This window comes from Rissa tridactyla, chromosome 11 (genome assembly GCF_028500815.1).
Source record: "Rissa tridactyla isolate bRisTri1 chromosome 11, bRisTri1.patW.cur.20221130, whole genome shotgun sequence".
In the NCBI taxonomy this organism is placed as follows: domain Eukaryota; kingdom Metazoa; phylum Chordata; class Aves; order Charadriiformes; family Laridae; genus Rissa; species Rissa tridactyla.
Window position 1 is genome coordinate 4,113,038 of NC_071476.1, and position 18,580 is coordinate 4,131,617.

Below are 18,580 nucleotides of genomic sequence, written 5' to 3' on the forward strand. Positions count from 1 at the left end.
GCCTTTACACAACTACCCCAGCACGAGCTGAAACTTCGTGGGGTGAAGGCAACGGCCAGGATGAATCCTGCTTTTGCCCCTCACATCCCTTCTCCCAGGGCGCTGGGGTAGGTTCAACCAGGGCAACCCCAGCCCCGGCGCAGGGGTCCTGCTCCCCTTTCCCCCCACCCAGGAGCATCCCCGCTGCAGGGAACCCCAGGGACAGAGCATTCCCGGGGTGAGGGGGGGTCCCACTCCCCTGCTTGGGACGAAGCATCCCGAGCCCAGGGCGGGGACACCCCAGGGTTGGAGGGGCCCCGGGGCCGGGGCACCCCCGCCGGGCGCCCAGGGCCAGCCCCGGGGGCGGGCAGGCTGCGGCCGGGGGCCCTGCCCGCGGCTCGGGGGTGCAGAGCACCCTCTCCCGGCGCTGCCTGCGAGCAGCTGCTGGGACTTTTTTTTTTTTTTAATTATTTTTTTAATTTTTTTTTTTTCCTGCCTGCCAGCCCCAGCTGGGGCGGCTCGTCCCGTCCCGTCCCGTCCCGTCCCGTCCCGCCCGGTCCCGCCGGGCAGCCGAAGCCGCTCGCCGGGGGATGCCCCGGGGCTGAACGGGCTCCGGGGCTCCATGGGCTGCACCGGCAGCGCCCTGCGCTGCTGCCCCGCCGGCGGCAAGGTACAGGCTGCGGGGGGTCGCTGGGCTGGGCTTGGGCTGGGCTTGGCGTGGGGTGGGGGTTGGCGTGGGGTGGGGGTACGGGTGGGACCGGGGTACGCGTGGGACCGGGGTACGCGTGGGACCCAGCGTGCGTCTTGTCGGGGTTTGCACGGAGTTGGGGTTCGCATGGGGCTGGGGTGTGCATGGACCCCCACTTGCAGTGCTGGGGAGGAGGTGTGCTGGGGGCACCCGGCGTGGGTTCCCCACCACTTTGCCCCCCCGGGAGCGGCGGTGGCTGTCCCCTTGCTGTCACCCCGTCAGCAGTGTGGCGGGGGAGCCGGCACCGGGCACGGCGGGAGCTGGCAGCCACCTGCCCTTGCTCCACCCTCCTGCACCCCTCCGGGCTGTCCCCCCACATCACGGGGAAGCCCGTACTAAAGGGGGTGCAGCGCCTGGGGTGACAACGCCTGTTGAAAATTCTGGTCCCATATAGGACAGCGATGGCTCCCCCCAGACCTCTGCCATCCTCCCACAGCATCCTCCCTTGTCCCAAAAGTTGTGTCCCCCACCTTGTGCCAGGTCCCCCCTTTGTGCTGAACGCGACACTTTTGCAGGGGAACACCCTGAGTCCCCAGCAGATCTCGGTGCGTTGCTCTGCGCTCTTCTGCGAGAAATTATCTGCTGCTAATTACTATTATTTTTTGACGTGCTCATGCTGCCTTAGTGCCCCGCCGTCGGCTTGAGGAGTTGTTGGTGAAGTTGGACGTGCTGTGCTGTACTGGTGTCGGCGGGTTGTGGTCGCCGGAGGGTGGCAGGGGCAGGAAGAGAGTCGGAATGGCCCCCTGCGGTACTGGCGTGTCCCCCGGCTCAAGGCAGCTGTGAGAGCTCGGCCGCCAGGGACCACGCGGCCAAAGCACAACCCGCTGCTGGGATGTGTGGGGGGAGCAGGCGGGGAGCTTGCACAGCCCCGGAGCCAGCAAGTGCCTTTATTTACAGCACTCGCAGGCTTGGCTGCTTCTCCGTATCATGGAAAAAAACCAAAACCCCGCTCTTCTCTGTGTCATAAGATCAGACACTTCTGGGCTGCTTGGTGACTCTGAGAGCTCCTAAGAAGGGGCATGGGACAGGGAGAAACAGCAGCCCAGAGGCCCCAGGTGTCGAAAGCCGCACATTTATCAAAATACGGAAATTTAAGTCAGTCATTTGCCCGCAGACGCCTCCCTTCCTGCACTTGCCCGCTCTCGGGGCCTTCTGCTCAGCCTCGCAGCGTTGCTTGCTGCGGTTTCTGCCCCATAAAACGGCCCTGCTGCTGTGACTAAGTTCCAAATTAATTCCGAAAGCAGCACTGAAAATCCCCTTTATGGCAAAAAGGGGTAAGGGCGGGCATCGAGCCGCTCCTGCCCCTGTTCTCGTGTCCAGGGTACCAAAAGGCGGGGTGGGAGACCTTCACCCTCCTGCTGCCGATGGGTGGATTTACAGGGCTGATCCCTTGGGGATGGGGGAGCCCCTGCAGCCCCGGGATGCACATCATGGGGCTGGGGGCGGTCATGGGGCTGGGGGCTGCAGAGGCTTTTGGGGCCGGTCCCGGCTTGGAGGTGACCTTGGGGAGCCCTTGCCGGGATGGATGGTGGGCGGACGGCATACCAGGCGCCGCTGCGTGCCCCGGGGGAGGCGGCTTGGCAGCTTCATCCTTCGCAGCCCCAGGCTGCGGGGCGATAAGGAGGCACAGGCACAGGTGCCATGGCCAGAGCCCGTCCCCGAGCTTGGGCACCGTCCCCAGGGGTCCCTTCTCCTCCATCCCCATCCACCCACTCGTGGTCACCGCTCGCCCTTCGGTCGGGCTCCCAGCGTGAGAGAGGCCAAGATGCCTCCCCGAAAGATCAGGGCTGAGGCTTGGCTGCCTTCCAGGGCTGGGGTGAGTTTATTTTGGAGTTATAGGAACTATATGTAGCAGCCGGAGCCAGGGAAAGGTCAGGACGCAAAAGTCGGGGCTGTCAACGGCGTGAAGAGTTTGCGTACGCTCTGCGGCACGGGTCTGACTGTACGAGAGGTGATAGCCATCTTGTAACACAACCGTCGCCGGAGGAAAAACAGCAGCAGGGTCGAAGACAGGTCCCACGGACCTGTGCCAGCGTTGCTCTGGCAGCACCGAGCATCTGCTGTGGGTCCTGGGGAGGTTTTAGGGTCCCGGGCCAAATCCTGGCCCCCTTTTCCACAGCCACAAAGCAAAACCTCGTCCCCAGGAGCGCAGTCAGGATTTAAGCGCTTGTTTCCTGCCTCTTTGTGATTTCGTTCGCTGACGGTGTGGTGGTTTAATTGCTCAACGTACTTGTAAAACAGGAAAAGAGGAAGAAAAATACAGTTCAAAACCCCACCTCACGCTAAAGCTGGAGCAGGGGCTGCCCCTGCACGGGTGCTCCCCGCTGCTGGCGCCTTCCGCGATGCCTCAGGTTCTGCTGGAAATCCCGATTAATCCGTCTGTAAACAGTTTTTCTCCGGACCGTTAGAAACATTTAGTTCTAAGAACGTGAGGGCTTTTTTTTTTAATAGCAAGAAGGTATTTTTTGGCATCAGCCTCCTCGAAGCCGAAGCCAGAGGTTTCCGTGCTGAGCCCTTTCAGGATAAGCAGCGCTGCTGACGGCCTGCACCTGCGGGATGTTTCGGGATGCTTATTCCCTGGGCCAAAGCTGTTCCAGCTGGAGCAGCTCCCAACCTGCTCCTTGCACACACAGCTGATACCGGGACTGTCTTCCAGCTCTCCAAAATGTGCTGGGTGATTCCAGAGATGTGGGTGCCACGTGCTGCTCTGGAAGCGACAGCGGAAAGTGCCTCTATATTTCAGTTAGTTTTCAGCCACATTTTGCTTTTCACCCTGGTTTTGGCAGTGGAGCTCTCATCCCAAAGGAAAATTGAGTGTTTAGGAGTACAAATTAGCTCCAGACAGCTATTTTAATTGCTCCTAGAGGTAGGAAGGTTCATCGCTCGTAGCCTCAGGGCAGGTATTTATATTTGTCTGCCGATGCTGGCATACTTCTCGCTCCCTTTAGCCATCTCTAAGCTCAGTGCAGTTGTCTCAAATCATCCTCCCCGAGCTGCCGAGGGACTCCAAGCCCCATCCCGCTGTGTCTGGGGCACAGGGGAGAAGTGACAGTGCCCTGGACCTGCCCTGGGGACATTGGCCATGCTGTGGGGCTGACCAGGGGTGACCAGCCCCGGGCTCTCTGTCCTTGAGCATCGCCTTCGCCAGCGAGCGGGACGCACGCAGCGGAGGTGGTTTGCTTTGGGCAGGTGAGGTTTGGGGGGGGGTCCCTCCTGGAGGAGGTGCCAGCATCCCGCTCCCAGCAAGGCGCGGATCATCCCAAACCCTTGGGGGCTGCATGACCCCGTCGTGCCAGGATGGTGTCCCCCTTGCACAGCCTTGGCTTTGTCGCGGTAAAAGCTGGAGGGGGGCTTTTGATGTTCCCGCGATGCCCTTGGGCTCCCAGAGCCCCGACTGTCTCATCCGCTAACCCCCCACCACACTGCAAAAGCCAGGGAGAGACACGGGATACATTAAACAGCACATTGGCATGAGATGGGCGCTGGGGACCCTTTGCAGGCAGGGCCACCGGGGCTCGGTGGCATCCCGGGCCACCCTGCGTTCGCAGGGCGAGCCGTGTGGGCATGGAGAACCAAACCCCACGAATCCCCACCGCCTGGTGCCTCCCAGCCCCACCGCCTGGGCCGCGTTCAACGCCGCGGCCGCTCACGCCATAGAAGGGAAGATAAAGCCGTGGCTTCCCCGAGGCTCGGAGTTTTCCTGCTGTCTCTCTCTCTCTGGCAACTGCGCTCCCCTCCAGCTTCAGAAGGGGGGCTGCCGGGGAGGCGGAGGCAGGGACGGATGCCTGTTTGCTTTGCCACGCTTTTTTCCCAAGCCAGGCTCCCTAATCCGGTCTGTATTTGGCCACGCTGCTGTGACAGCGGGGCCAAGCCGGGGTGCAGCCGGCACAGTGGGGTCCCCAGCACCCCGACGGGCTGGTTTCGTGAGGGACTGGTATTTTTAGGGGAGGCTTTGCCAGGGGCTGGAGAGCGGTGACATGTCTGCAGGTGGATTCCCCCTCCCACGGCTCATCCTTCCCCCTGCCCAGAAGCACAACGTGGTGATGGGCACCGGGGGCAAGATTTGCCCCGCACCGGGGAGGCAGAGCTGCTTGAGCTGGCGAGCTTTGCTTCTTTCAGCAACAGATAAAAATATATCCATCTCTTCTTCTTTTTTTTTATTTTTTTTTATTCCTCCCTCCCCAAGTGACTAAATTAAACGCAGGCGGGGCTGGAAGGCGTCCCGCTGAGCTGTGTTGCTGAAGGCAGCTCCCGGCTCTGGGTTGTATCAGCCCCGCGGCAGCGGTGGGAGCGTGCGGGAGCGCGTGGGGCCGAGCAGCGCATTCCTGCGCTCCTGAGGTCATTGCTTGCGCCGCCGCCAGCCCTCGCCTGCTGCCAGCCCTGCACGGGGTCGGCATCGCCTCCGATTTAGAGTTATTTTTCATTTCTCACTCCTGCTCCGGCCCAGCTGTGTAAAGCACCGGCAGAGGGATGCGTTTGGGGTGGCAGGGACCGGGCTGGCCCTGAGCATTCCCGGGGCAGAGGGGACAGGGCAGGAGGTGGGTGGCAAGGAAGAGCCATAGCAGGAGCCCTGACAAGTCCTGCCTGCTCTCCCCCACCAAATGTTTTGCTGACAGAGCCTATTTTGCACCCACCAGCACCGTGTCGGGGGCAGGGGGGTTGTGAGCATCCCTTGGGTATTTCCAGCCGGTGGCTGGCAGTGCCGCGTGGCAAAGCAGCTGGGACACAGGGAAACGGCACGAGCTCGGGGCTGCCTGCCAGGTGACACGTGCGCACCCATGGGTGCTCGGGGCTGGCGGGGGGTCGGGGAGGGACCACGGCTCCTCGAGCACCCGTGTTTTCACGGGGCTGAAGCGGGCTCAGCACAGGGTGCCTGGCTGCAGGGTGTCCTCTGCCTGCAGCCACCTGCCCCCCTTGTCCTCCCCCCGGCTCCAGCCCCCTCTCTCTCTGCCAGAGACAGCTAAAAGCCCAGCAGCAGCGGGGACCGGCTTCCCAGGAGCTCACGGCCTTGAAGACAGACAACGGTGAGAAGAAAATGTGTGTCTCCCCCGCCCCCCCGCTGTGCTTTCTCAGTGCGATATTAAGAAAGGAGTAGGACAGAGCCCAGGGCAGCCAAGGATGGGGACGATGGTTCCAGCCTCCACATGGCGCTGGTGCAGGCATCCCAGAGACGATGGCATCCCAGAGATGATGTCCTCGATGGCATCCCATCCTCTCAGTCAGACAGGTCGTCCCCAGGGCAGGAGGCCTAATGAGCCGTGTCATAGAATCATAGAATCTTCATGGTTGGAAAGGACCTTTGAGATCATCGAGTCCAACCATACACACACACACAAAAAAAAAAAAAAACCAAACAAACCAAAAAACCACCCAACACCCTACAATCTCTGCCACTAGAGTATGCCCTGAAGTGCCACATCTGGACGTTTCTTAAACACCTCTAGGGCTGGTGACTCAACCCCCTCCCTGGGCAGGCTGTTCCAGTGCCTGACCACTCCTTCAGTAAAGTAATTCCTCCTAATATCTAACCTAAACCTCCCCTGCTGCAACTTCACACCATTTCCTCTGGTCCTGTCATTATTCACCAGGGAGAAGAGTCCAACCCCCACCTCTCTACACCCTCCTTTCAGGTAGTTGTACAGGGGGATGGGGTCTCCCCTCAGCCTCCTCTTCTCCAAGATAAAGTGTCGTCCCTGAGCCTGCCAGCGCCATCCCAATTAGTGCTAATTTGCACCAGTGAGATGGGGGGGAGATATTTGTCCAGCAGGAAGAGGACAGGGGCTGAACCTAGGCCACCGCGCTGGCAGGTCGGCTGCCCAGGACATCCGAGCAGCCCGGTTAGCAGGACACGGCCGGCCCCGTTTCAGACACATTTGCGTTGCAGCCAATGCCACCCTGTTGCCCGAGGATGGGAAGGAGAAGGCAGCTCTGCGAGAGGAGCGGACGGAGAGCGCGAGAGTCCTCCAAGGCCAGGAGGAGGAGGAGGAGGAGGAGGAGGAGGAGTGGCTGCGGGATGCCGGCCGGGCAGGGACTGCCAGAATCGCCCAGGACGTTAACATCCAGGTCGGTCGAAAAGGCGGGTGCTGCTGCAGGACAGTAGCCAGGCAGGACTTTCCAGGCAGCCATCATGGACCTGGCACACGCTGGGCTGGGCTCTCCCGTTTTTGGGAGGAGGAAGGTGTTGGGAAGGGGTTAGGAAGCCCGGAACGGTATGGGTCTGGCAATGAGTCACGGAGGGTCTGGGAGGGCCAAAGCATCTCTTTGTGCTGGGACAGGTAGGGTTTGTCACCTCCTTGCTTCCCAGGTGGAAAAGGGAAAAGACCTGGAGCTGGAGGAGCAGTTTGATGCCCTGAGGAGAGAGCACATGGAGACCCTGCAAGGTGCGTGCCGGGACAGCAGGGCTCCCCGAAGCCCCCCTGCCCGCTACCCCACCACTGCCAGCGTCCCTCCAGCTTCATGTGGGGTCGTGGGGATGCTGCCCCCCTGCTCCATGGCACCGTGGGGCTCAGGTGGGGCTCTGTGCCCTGGTGTCCCCGCGCTGGTGACGCTCAGCTCTTGTCCCCCATCCCCCATGCAGAGCTCCAGAGAGCACATGAGCAGGAGAAGCTGCTGCTGGCAGAGTCCCACCACAGGTCCCAGGCGGCCTTACAGGTACCCGTGGAGAAATCCCTGGGAAAGGATGCTGGTGGAGGGCTAGAGGACCATCTGCTGGCTCCGCCATGGTGCCCTGAGCTCCTCAGCGGCCACCTCGGTCTCTGGTGTGCCCGGGGACCATGGAGGCTCCTCCAGACCTGGGGTTATCGGGGTGCCATAGCCCAGCAGTGCCCCTGCTCGGGAAGAAATCCCGGACACCTCCCATCCTGCTTCTTCCTCGTCTGCCCTAGGACACGATCCAGGCACTGAATTCCCAGCTGAAGTCCTTCCAGGAGAGGATGAAGCGGGTGGAGGAGTCGCTCTTGAGCACAGACTACAAGAAGCACATCCAGGTACAGGGACCCATGGCCTCTGCAGAGGGGTGTCAGGGAGGGGAACCCGGGGTGCTGGCCCAAAGCCAGGGGTGCTTCTCTGATGGACCCTGGGAGGGTGGCTGGAGCCGGGGGAGGGCACAGGACAGCTGAAGGGGGGAGGAAAGCCCCATCCCTGTGAGGTGCACATGCTGCTGGGGTCTCTTGAACACAAGTGATGGGTGAAACGTGGTGCCTTGTGGGTACAATCCCATCCTGGCCCATGAAGGGCCCCAGCCAGCAGCACTGGCCCGCTGGGCTCATGTGTGGGGGGGTGAACCATGGCAGATGCCGCAAGTGCCCACCCCACTGCAGCTGCCATACCCCCTGTGTCCCGCAGGAGCATGGGAGCCCCAGCCCCTTCTGGGAGCAGGAGCTGGAGAGCCTGCACTTTGTCATCGAGATGAAGAACGAGCACATCCACGGCCTGGACAAGAAGCTGCTGAACCTGGAGACCGTGGTGGGTTGAAAGGGAGGGGTTGCAGGTGGGCTTTCTTCTTCCCGTCTCTTCTTCCCACCTGAATCCTGTCCAGAATTGCAGCTGAAGCGGAGGTGGATGGAGCCTGGTTCCTCTCGGAGTGGGGAGGGGACATGAGTGCAATGCCACCATGCTCCCACCAAGCCAGCACTCCCCCCAAGATGGGGTGGGGGGCATTCAGAGGCACTTTCTGGCTCCCTCCTCACCCTCGCCCCCCCGGCTTCCAGGCAGAGAAGAACCTTCTGCTGGAAGAGAAGGTGAAGACTCTCCAGCAGGAGAACGAGGACCTGCAAGTTCGCACCCAGAACCACTTGGTCATGGCGAGGTAAGTGGGTGGTCTGGGTGGCTGGTCTCACGGGTGGCATCTCCGACGGGGCAAGAGGTGGCAGCGGTGGGGGAGATACGTCACAGCACCGGGTGCTTTCTGGGGAGCGGAGGGGGCTGGCGGGCGCTTTGCCCGGTGGCTCCAGCAGCGTGTGCCGTTTTCCCGCAGGCAGCTCTCAGAGGAGCTCCTGGCCGCCCGCGGGGCGCTGGAGAAGGAGTCGCAGCTGCGGGACCAGGCTTGCCGCGAGAAGGAGGAGCTGCTCTACCGGGTGCTTAATGGGGGGGACGGGTCCCCCTTCCCCATCGCTGCCGGCGAGGTGTCCCTCATCGCCACGTAGCACGTCGCCGACCGGCACTGCGCGCTGCCGGGGGGGCTGTCGGGGCTTTCCTCCGGGTGCATGAGCCCAGGGCTGCTCTCACGAGTGCCCCCGCTGCTGGGACAGGCCCCCGGGGTGGCCGAGCCCTCAGGGTGGTCCCGTCCAACCGGGGCGATGGAGCATTTCACAGGACACTTGCGCCTGCCTTTCCCCAGCCCATGTGGGGCTGCAGGGGAACCCTAGCCACCCCCCCGCCCATGCCATCCCTGCACCCCTTCCTCTCCTGAGAGGCCTTCGGGGGTGTTTTGGGGGTAAAAGGGGTTGGCCAGGACACACAGACATGCATTGGGCTGGATCCCACCCAGCGCTTGGCTCTGAGCATAAGCAGCATCAGTGCTGCCCAGGGGCATGGAGGCCAGGAACACAAGGTGGTCACAAGGACAAGCACCGGGGGGATGAGGAGGGCGCTGGGGACACGGTGGTGTTAAGGTACCTTGCTCCCTGGGGAGCATCCCTAGGAAGTGCATGGCCAAGGCCAGGGCTAAGCCACGGAGGCTTTCACAGGGCAGGAGGAACGGGCGCAGACGGGTAAATCCACCACCTCTGGCACTGCCCCTGCCAATGATCACGTCAGCCTGTCCCATTTTGGGGCTCGCCCTCCTCCTTAGGCTGCTCTGAGCGGATGCCACCGACTCCTGCCATTTCAAGGGAAAGCAGGGCTTCCCCTGCCCAGGACCTGCCTTTGCTCTCTGGGGAGGGGGCGCCAGGCAGGGCTCCCACCCAATGCCCTCCTCTCCCCATCGTCTCCTCCATCTTCAGCAAATGGCTCCCAGGGATTGCTCCTGCAGCCCAGGCGTGCCCCTCCTCACTGCCACATGGACACCAAGCCCTCCTCGTCCCCGCTGCCCATCAGCGGCACCACCAGCTCCATCCTCTCCCCCAAAGCCAGGCAGAGGCTGCATGCCCGGAGGTGCACGTTCGGGGAGCAGAGCATCCCCCCCAAGGGGGAGCGGGCTGCCAGCAGGTCACATCCCTCCCTGCTCCCAGCCAGCACATCCCCCTGGGGGAAGATGCTGCCAACACGGCTGCAGGTCAGGGCTGGATGCACACAAGCACTTTCCACTGGGTGCACGAGTGTGGTGGGACAGTCACTGCCCCAGGGGCTGGCACTGGCCTGTCCCCTCCCCAGGGCTGTTAGCCGGGGTGTGTATGTATGTGTGTGTGTGTGCGCGCACCAGGCCAACTGGCTGTAACAATTACAAGCCTGTAAGGAGCAGCAGCCTCAAGAATTCCTTGTCAGTGGTTTGAGGGACATCTCACAGCAGGGCCACACGCTCCACACCTAGGGCAGAGGGAGGACGCGGAGGGGTGGGAGCAGGCACCACAAAGCCACAACAAGGGAGCTCCGCTGCCCGTCCCCCTTTTCCTGCTCCTTCCCTCATTTCACTCATTTCAATGGGCTCCCAGCACAGGCAGGGCCACCGCAGCAGCCGCTTCCGTCCTTTGTGCTGATCCTTGTCGGGAAAACATCGGCTGAACGAGGTGGCCAGGAAGGCAACAGAGAGGCAGGGTCCAGCTCCCACCCAAGCACCTCCATGGGGTGCCCAATGGGTCAGACCAGTGTCCTCCCAGAGCACCCACTGCTCCATGCATCCCCATGGCTCTGGGAAGGGGTGATGGGGCAGCCTCTGGCTTTGCACAGCAACCTCAGGGATGTGGGGAGTGGGGGGACAACGACATGCCAAATGCTGTAGCAGCAAAGCAGGGATCACAGGGCAGGTTTCTACCCCAGTAACTCCTGTCTAGCCGTAGTTGAAGGGAACAGGATGGCTGGGCAAAGGGAGATGAGGCTGGCAGGGTCGGGCATTCCGTTCTGGGCACCTGGCACTGCATCCCACACACCCCCTCCCCACAAAGGCAGATCCTGCGTGGGACCTGGAGGAATGCGCCCAGCCCTTGGACAGAGGAGGAGGGCTGGGAACCGAGGAGGAGGAATAAATGAGTCCAGAAAAAAAACAACTTGCCCACAGTAAGGAGGAAAAAGCCTGGCACAGGCAGTGCCTTGGGGGTCACAGGGGGACAAGGCAGATGAGCCCTGCCCACCTCAGGGTGCCGAGGCAGCGTGAGAAGCCCCCACTCTGCTCCGCCAGGAGCAGCTGAGGGACAGGGCGGGCAAAGGGACAGGGGGAAGTTGGGGAGCTGCAGGGAGAGGTTTTGAAGGCAAAAAAAAAAAAAACCAAACCAGCACCACAACCCACTAACGACAGCAAAACCACTTGTCTGCTTTATCCTCTCCAAACAAAGCTCCTCCAGCAGGGGTTTGCCTTTAGGAGTGAGGTTGCTCAGGGAGATTCACCAGACCCAGGAGAAAACCACTCCTGGGGCTCGTGTCAGGGCTGTGCCCCTCCATGGGATGGGACCTTCAGCCCATGGGGACCCTTTGCCCTCGGGCACAGGGAGGAGGGAGCCAGGTGCTCGGGGACCAGCCTGTCTCCTTTATTGCCCCGCAGCAGGTGGGCACTGCGCCATCCCGCAGGGCTCCAGGGCCACCTCCCTGCCCGTGCTGCCCGGTGGCTCCCAGGGTGCTGCTTCTTCAGGCCGGCGGCTCTCAGCACTGTGCCGGATCCCGTAGCCAAAGTAAATGAGGAAACCTGGGAATGGGCAGAAGAGATTGGGGCTGAGGGGTGTCCTCTCTCTTCCCTCCCAGCCACAAAGTTCCCACTCCTTTGGGGCCACGCATCAGAGGATGGCGTGCTCCTGCCACCCTTTGGCATTAAAGTTCAGCATCTCCTCCATCCGCCCGCCACCGCTCTGCAGCCAGCATTCATGCTGCGGGCTCTCGAACCACCTATGCTTCACCCAAAGAGGTTGATGCCAGCTCTGGGCCCTCAAGGGTGGCCGGGCTTACCGGTGGCCATCCAGAGCAGGTACCGCAGCCAGGCAGCCGCGCTGAGCCGGGCCATCAGGATGCTGTTGATGGTGATGCTGAGGAGCGGCAAGAAGGGCAGGCAGGGAACCTGCAGGGACCAAGCACAAGGTAATGGGATCATGCCTTTGCCCAGAGGCACTGGCTGCCTCACGGGCAGGGGTTTTACAGCCTGCTTGGACTCTTTGCTGCCCAGCCATCGGGCTGTGAGGCTCAGAGACCTGAGCTGGAACCAGAGCCTGTGCTGGAGAGGGATGCTTGTGGAGGGTGGTTTGGTTGACAGGTTCTGCACCAGGGCAGGAGGTCCTGCAGGATTTAAGGGGGAGGCAGTAAACCACTAGCAAAACCAGTCCAAGGTGTCAGAACTGGGTTTCTTTTCACTGAAGAGCGGCTCTGTTTCATGCAGCGGGCACTGGGCTCAGTTGGGGCTGCAGGAGGTGCCCCTTTGGCCTGTGAGATGTGGGGGGAAGAACCAGGCAGCCCTCACAGTCCCTACAGAAAACCCCATAAGCCACCCAATGCCTCCAACAGCGCTATGTTCAACAGGGGTGCAGCAAAGGTTTGCCTGAGCTGAAGCAGAGGGAACACCCCCCAATGCAACATAGCAGCCCCTTTCCCCATGGGGCTGCAGCACTTGCCTCCTCTCCATCCCCGAGGTCCTTCTCCCTGGGGACGGTCCCCGAGAGCCAGGCCGTGTGCTCACCATGAAGGATGCTCTCTCCCGGCTCTGCGGCTGCCTCCAGATGAGCAGAGCTGCCACCAGGATCCCCAGGAGAGGCAGAGCCAGTGCAGCGATGCACCAGGCGCCCCCAGTCTGGAGGCAGGGCAGCCCGGTGGTGCTCCCCCAGCTCAGGGCACAGACCAGGGCGGCTGCAGAGGGACCACAGCAGCACGTCAGGGCAACGCTTCCCTGGGATGAACCCATCCCTCTCCTGGGGTGCAGCATCCATCCATCCACCCTGCCATGGCAGGAGGGACAGAAGAAAGCCAGGAGACAGGGTTGGGTGGCTCATGAGGATTGGGAGTGTAATGATAGGACACGGAGCAGGGAGCAGGGTAGATTTAGATTGGATAGCAGGAGGAAATTCTTTACTGTGAGGGAGGTGAGGCACTGGAACAGGTTGCCCAGAGAAGCTGTGCCTGCCCCATCCCTGGAGATGTTCCAAGGCCAGGCTGGATGAGGCTTTGAGCAGCCTGGGCTGGTGGGAGGTGTCATGGCAGGGGGGTTGGAAATAGATGATCTTTAAGGTCCCTTCCAACCTGAACCATTCTGTGATCATGGTGGGTTTAGCTTTTCTCCCGAGCCAGCCTGGGAAGCAGAGGGAGCAGGAGGTTTCCCAAGGTCCCAGTGGGGCAGTCAGCTGTGTGGCAGTCAGGAGAGGGCAGGAGGGAGCCAGGCAGGCCTTGCCTGCATCCCGCTGACGGCTGGTTTCCAGCAAGCAGGAACCTGCCAGCCCATGCTGCGATGTCCCCCGTGTCCCCCACGCCAGCTCCTCATAAAGCCCACCCATCACTCCCAGGCATACCTACAGCTGTCAGAGCCCAGGCCACTGTGGTGGAGGAACGTGGGGTGGGATGCAGGGGTGGCTGGACAAGATGGTCCCACCAGAGCTGCACTGCTGGGACCTTTCCCACAGGAGTGTCCTGAGCGCTGGGTTCAGGTTGATACCTGAGGAGCAGATAGTGGATATTAAGACACATGGAAAGTGCACCTGCAGTGCACCAAGGCCAGTGCCTCGCCCCGGCCATGACCAACACCAGAAGTTGGCCGAGCCCCATCCCCTGTCCCCAGCAGCCTCACCTCAGCAGCAGCACACAGCCAGCCACCAGCGAGTAGCCCAGCAGCGTGCCGATGGACATCATGTCAACCAGGGCTTTCAGGTCGAAAAGGAGAGCCAGGAGAGCTGCCGGAGACGAGAAGCCCTTTCAGCCTCCCAGCAGAGCTGGCAAGACTGCTGCTGTGCCCATCGCAGCCGTGCTCTCCCTCTGCCCCCCGGGTCCCCCTGACACCCACTGCAGCAGGACTCAAGCACTCGATGACCTGGTGGTGCTTCGGTCACTGGTGCAAAGCATCCTGCCACCTCCTCCCTGGCAGCTCGGAGAGCCTTGAACTGGTGTCCGGGACAGCATCAAGGCCAAATGATCTCTCTCCCAATAGTGAGGAGATCTCCCTCTGGGCCAGGAGATACTGCTCAAACAGCTACTGGCAAGCTAGGAGGTCTGTGTTGTCCTGCTGAAAGAGGACATCCACCAAACCCTGCTCAAGGTTAAGGGGTAACTCAATCGCTCACCCACCTGCCACTATTCCAGACACCAGCGTTGCCACCACCGGGCACTGACGGCGACTAACTTTAGCCAGAGGTTTGAAGAGGAGCCCATCTCGAGCCATAGCGTACAGGATCCGTGGCATGGGGAACATGGAGCCCAGGAGGCTGCAGAGAGGGGAGGAAATGGGGGAGAAGAGGGCAGGCATCCAGGAGGTGCCCATCCTGCCTTTTGCACCTCCTTGGGTGCCAAGGGAGTTCCTGTTCATCTGTACTGTCCATGACCTTCTCAAAACCATGCTGACACGGCCAGCACCTCCCTCACCATCAGACAAGGGACAGTATTGGGGAAGCAATGTCCGCAGGTCCCAGGAGCCCTGTGCACACCAGCCTGCTCCTGCAGTCACGGTGTCACCAAACACCCGACCACTTCCTCCAATTTGGGCTAAAACCAGCACATCAAGGTGTTTGGTTGCTCTCTGTGATCAGGAGGGGCCAGGCTGGGAGCAACAGGGTTTGTGAGGGAAGGCTGAGGGATTTTGGCCAAGCAGGGCAGTCAGAAGGAAGGGGTTGGGGATCGCTCCTGGATGGGTTCTAGCTCCAGAGCTGCCATCAGAGCACTCGCTCCCCTCACCTGGTCGTCAGGGCACACAGCGACCCCACAGCCACAGCATGCTTTGCACTGCTCCAGCCAACGTATTCAAAAGCCGCTGGGAGCGGGCTCATGGTGTCTAGGAGGTAGTAGGGCATCATCAGGGTGAGGGTAGCAGACACCCCGAAGTACGCCAGGAAGCAGATGAGGAGGGAGAGGATGATGCCCATGGGGATGGACCTCTGCGGGTCCCTCACTTCTTCCCCTGGGGGAGACAAGCTCAGCTGTAAAAACAGATGGTCATTCAATGCGCATGGCATGCTAAGGGCCCAGATCAGGCTGGAGGGCATATCCCGTATCTCCCCACGAGAGGGGACACAGATGCCTTCTAGCAAGGACCACTAGACCTCCTGGGCTCCAGGGTTATGGGAATGGGGACTGTCTCTGCTTTGGGATTAGCCCAGTCGTGCCACATGGACTCTCACAGTTCCTCCTCTGAGCACAGAGGGCAGGAGAGAGTGGCTGCTGGCAACGCGCCCATTCCCAGCCCAGCCCCACACCAGCTCCCAGGGCTGCGGAGAGAACCCCTGCCATGGTCCCCCCACCTGCAGGGAAGGGTCCCACTGGCATCTCTCCCCACCTCACTTACCCATGGTAGCGATGCAGTCAAACCCAACAAAGGCATAGAAACAGGCAGAAGCCCCAGCCAAGGTCCCAGTGAAACCATAGGGCATGAAGCCTCCCACCCCAAAGGCACTGGTCATGTTGTTGGCCACAGACTGGTTCCTGGGAGGAGGAGGAAGAGTCAGGCAGAGCAGAGGGGTCAGCACAATGGGGTCCCAGGATGGGGACAGGCTGAACAGCCTACCCCACCCACTCACGCACGCACACCTCCAGCATCAGGCCAGCAGGGCTTAGGACTTTGGCTCTTCGATGCCAACAGGGCAGGGAGAAATGGGGGAAAGCAGGATTTCCTGGGGTAAAGCATTAGGTTGACCCAGCCATTTCCATCCCCATGAACGCAGCACGGGGAGAGAGAGGAGCCCCTCATACCCAGCCTCGCGGGCAGCTGCCCGTGGCAGATCATCCTCCCTGAGCTTCCAGTTGCTCAGGTCGCCTTTGATGAAGCCGCTCACTGTCACGAAGAGCAGGACAAGCACATTGAGAGCTGTGAAAGCTTTGTTGACCGTGGTGGACTCCTTCACTCCAAAGGAAAGAAGCCCTGGGGTTGAAAAGAGGAAAAACTGGCCAAGCCTCCTGGATGACACCAGGCCCAGGGTAGACATTACTGGGGATGGTGGAAAACAGGGGACAGTGGTAGAGTCAGGAACATCTGCAGGTTTCTCTTGTATTCCCCATTCTTTGCTCAGGGCAATGGCAAAGCCTCAGAGGGGGTTAGCACCATCCTGAAGAGCCCATGGTGGGGTGAGGACCTCATCCTACCTGATGGAGGGTGGCACAGGGGGAGGCATCCTACCTGCCAGCAGGACCACCAGCCCAGCGGCAAAGGCATCTGGGTGCTCCGCCAGCCCCACAGAGCTCATGGCTGCGTAAGCACCCAAAAACCTCCCCATCTTCTTGTCGAGGAGCTGGTCAAAGGTAGCGCTCCAGGCCCGGGCGACGCTGGCAGTACCTGGGGAGAGGTGGCAGCTGGGGCAGCACTGGTGACCCTGCAGGGTCTGGGAATGACACCCAGCAAAGCAAGGAGGGATCAGAAGGGCCTTATACCAATGACATAGGACAGCAGCAGATTCCACCCAGCGATGAACGCCCACAGCTCGCCCACCGTCACATAGCTGTAGAGATAGGCGGACCCAGCCAGGGGCACACGGGCCCCAAATTCGGCATAGCACAGCCCTGCCAGAGCAGACACCATGGCCGCAATCAGGAAAGAAAGGACGATGCTCGGGCCAGAGCTGCTCTTAGCCACTTCCCCTGCCAGGACGTAGACACCAGCCCCCAGCGTGCTGCCCACTCCCAAGGCGACCAGGTCCACAGTGGAGAGACAGCGGCGAAGGCTGGAGCTCTCCGAGCCGGCTGGGACTCGCTTTCTGCGGGAAAGCGTCTTCAAAACAGAGAGCAGGGAGTCCCAGCTTGGCATCTGCGGGAGAGGAGAGCAGCAGGCTTCAGGATGCTTCTGCCCCTCGGGCACCACCCTGGAGACGTGACCCAAACCCAGCCTGAACGTTCTCCTTGCAGGTCCCACCCCCCACGCAGTGCTTTCCACACTCCCTGAGCGCTGCCTGTTTTCTGCCCCTGCCAGAAAAGCAGCTCGTTTTGCAGAAAGATGGGGCTCAAGTAGCTGCTTTCTTCTCTCATCCCTGCTGAGAAAAGGGGCATTGCATGACTGGGGTTTACTGGGCTCTGCCTGATTCATGCTAGGGTGAGAGGGGACACCTGCTTGTCACCCCGCCAGCCCAGAAAGTCCTGTTGCTCCAGCAGGGGATGCAGGATCCCCAGCATCCTCCCAGCTTTGACACTGAAACTGAAATGCAGAAACCGCAGAGACTGACAAACAGCTGAGTTTTGGACCAGCACTGGGCAAGATAAGGATGGATGGGAGATGCTCCGCTCCTGGAGCAGCCATCTGCCTCGCAGCACGCCAGGAAAGACCCATCTGCTCAGCTGAAGGTGCTCCCGCAGCACCTGTAACTGTGCATCTGAGGCACAGCTGGGACAGGGACCAGGTCCCCAGGGCCCTCAGCTTGCACAGTGACGCTGAAGCTTGCTCAGGTCATCGATGGGGATGTCAGCCTGGCAGAAAACCCAAATTGTGTGACACTTGCGGGATTCATGTGCCTTCCCCCATCCTGCCCATCCTTCCCTGGGAGTCCCCTGCACTGGGGAAGAGGGGCTGCATGCCTCCACATCTGCACAGTGCTCCCAGCACCTCTGTGCTGCCCAACAGCCAGGCAGAGCCCATGCTGCATGCTTCAGATCCCATAATCTGCTAATTACGGAGCCAGGGACCCGGCTGGAAACCCTGCCCACCGGCATGTCCCAGCAGCAGCGAGGATCATGGGGCCATGCAGTCCCTGCTGCAGTGTGGAGCCCAGAGGGGACAAGGACCACCCTGGGGCAACAAGGACCACCCTGGGGCAGTGCCCAGCACCCCAACCCATGGGATGGGGCACTGTGAACTGTGCAGGGAGCCCCAACCTCTGGGGACAGCTATCATGTCCCCTGGGGGCTGGAAAGCCACCGCCCGAGGCTGGGCAAGATGGGGCTGCCTTCTCGCCACCCCCCTCCCAGCAGCACCCACCCGCTGCACAGCGCCAGTCCCACCCAGGGCATCTCGCCCTGATAATTTTCCCCTTTTCTGCAAAACAAACTACTTACTCCAGCCATCCTTTGGGCAAACGGCTCCAGCTGCGAGCTGACGGGGGGGGGGCAAGCACTGGGCAGCCCCAGTTACAGTCTCCCCTTAAATCCCTTTTGGGAGCACCCTGGCCCTCCCCCCCTCAACCACCGCTCTGGGCTGCACAATGGGAAATCTATGCAGAAATATTTTTCCCACAACGCCTTCCAAATCATACACACGAGCCTGCAATGCTAATAGGCTCAGGGGCATTATGGAGGGGGTTTAATTAGCATTTCAAAGTTGTGCAGGTGGAAGGGGGAGCCCTTTCCCTCATCCCTGCTCCCTGACACCAGAAGCCCCCATCCCAATCTGTGGAGCAGATTTTGGAGGAAATCCAAAGAGGAGCAGAAGCACGGCCAGGTCAGGATGCAGGGACGTCCCCAGGCTGAGCTATCCCTAGGAAGCACAGAGGGAGGTGAGCAGGTCCAAGGACTGACTGCAGCAAGGCAGAAGAGCACAGACCCAGCTCCCAGAAGCAGAGCCCTGAGGCTGCCTGCACTGCCCCCGTATTTGGGCACTGAGACCCCAGTTTCTGCCCACAACTTGTCCCAGCCCCATTGCATAGAGACAACACCCTTAGAAGAAAA

The 18,580-nt window shown here is 61.1% G+C and overlaps 2 protein-coding genes across 2 annotated transcripts; one reads left to right on the forward strand and one right to left on the reverse strand.

Moving 5' to 3' along the window:
- Window positions 1-360: 360 nt before the first annotated feature.
- Window positions 361-12,299, forward strand: CCDC69 (coiled-coil domain containing 69). The gene is made up of 9 exons (XM_054217173.1): window positions 361-649; window positions 5,682-5,751; window positions 6,612-6,790; window positions 7,032-7,107; window positions 7,305-7,378; window positions 7,612-7,713; window positions 8,072-8,191; window positions 8,437-8,534; window positions 8,703-12,299. Exons 1-9 carry the CDS (start codon window positions 602-604, stop codon window positions 8,869-8,871), a joined length of 936 nt encoding a protein of 311 aa, XP_054073148.1. The 5' UTR covers window positions 361-601; the 3' UTR covers window positions 8,872-12,299.
- LOC128916227 (cationic amino acid transporter 2-like) lies at window positions 11,347-16,733 on the reverse strand. The gene is made up of 11 exons (XM_054217598.1): window positions 16,361-16,733; window positions 16,110-16,265; window positions 15,686-15,854; window positions 15,282-15,418; window positions 14,675-14,897; window positions 14,072-14,208; window positions 13,578-13,680; window positions 13,303-13,445; window positions 12,480-12,646; window positions 11,759-11,867; window positions 11,347-11,501 (listed from the first exon to the last, which is right to left on the reverse strand). The coding sequence occupies exons 1-11, from the start codon at window positions 16,731-16,733 to the stop codon at window positions 11,347-11,349; spliced, it is 1,872 nt and encodes a 623-aa protein (XP_054073573.1).
- Between the last annotated feature and the right edge of the window lie 1,847 nt (window positions 16,734-18,580).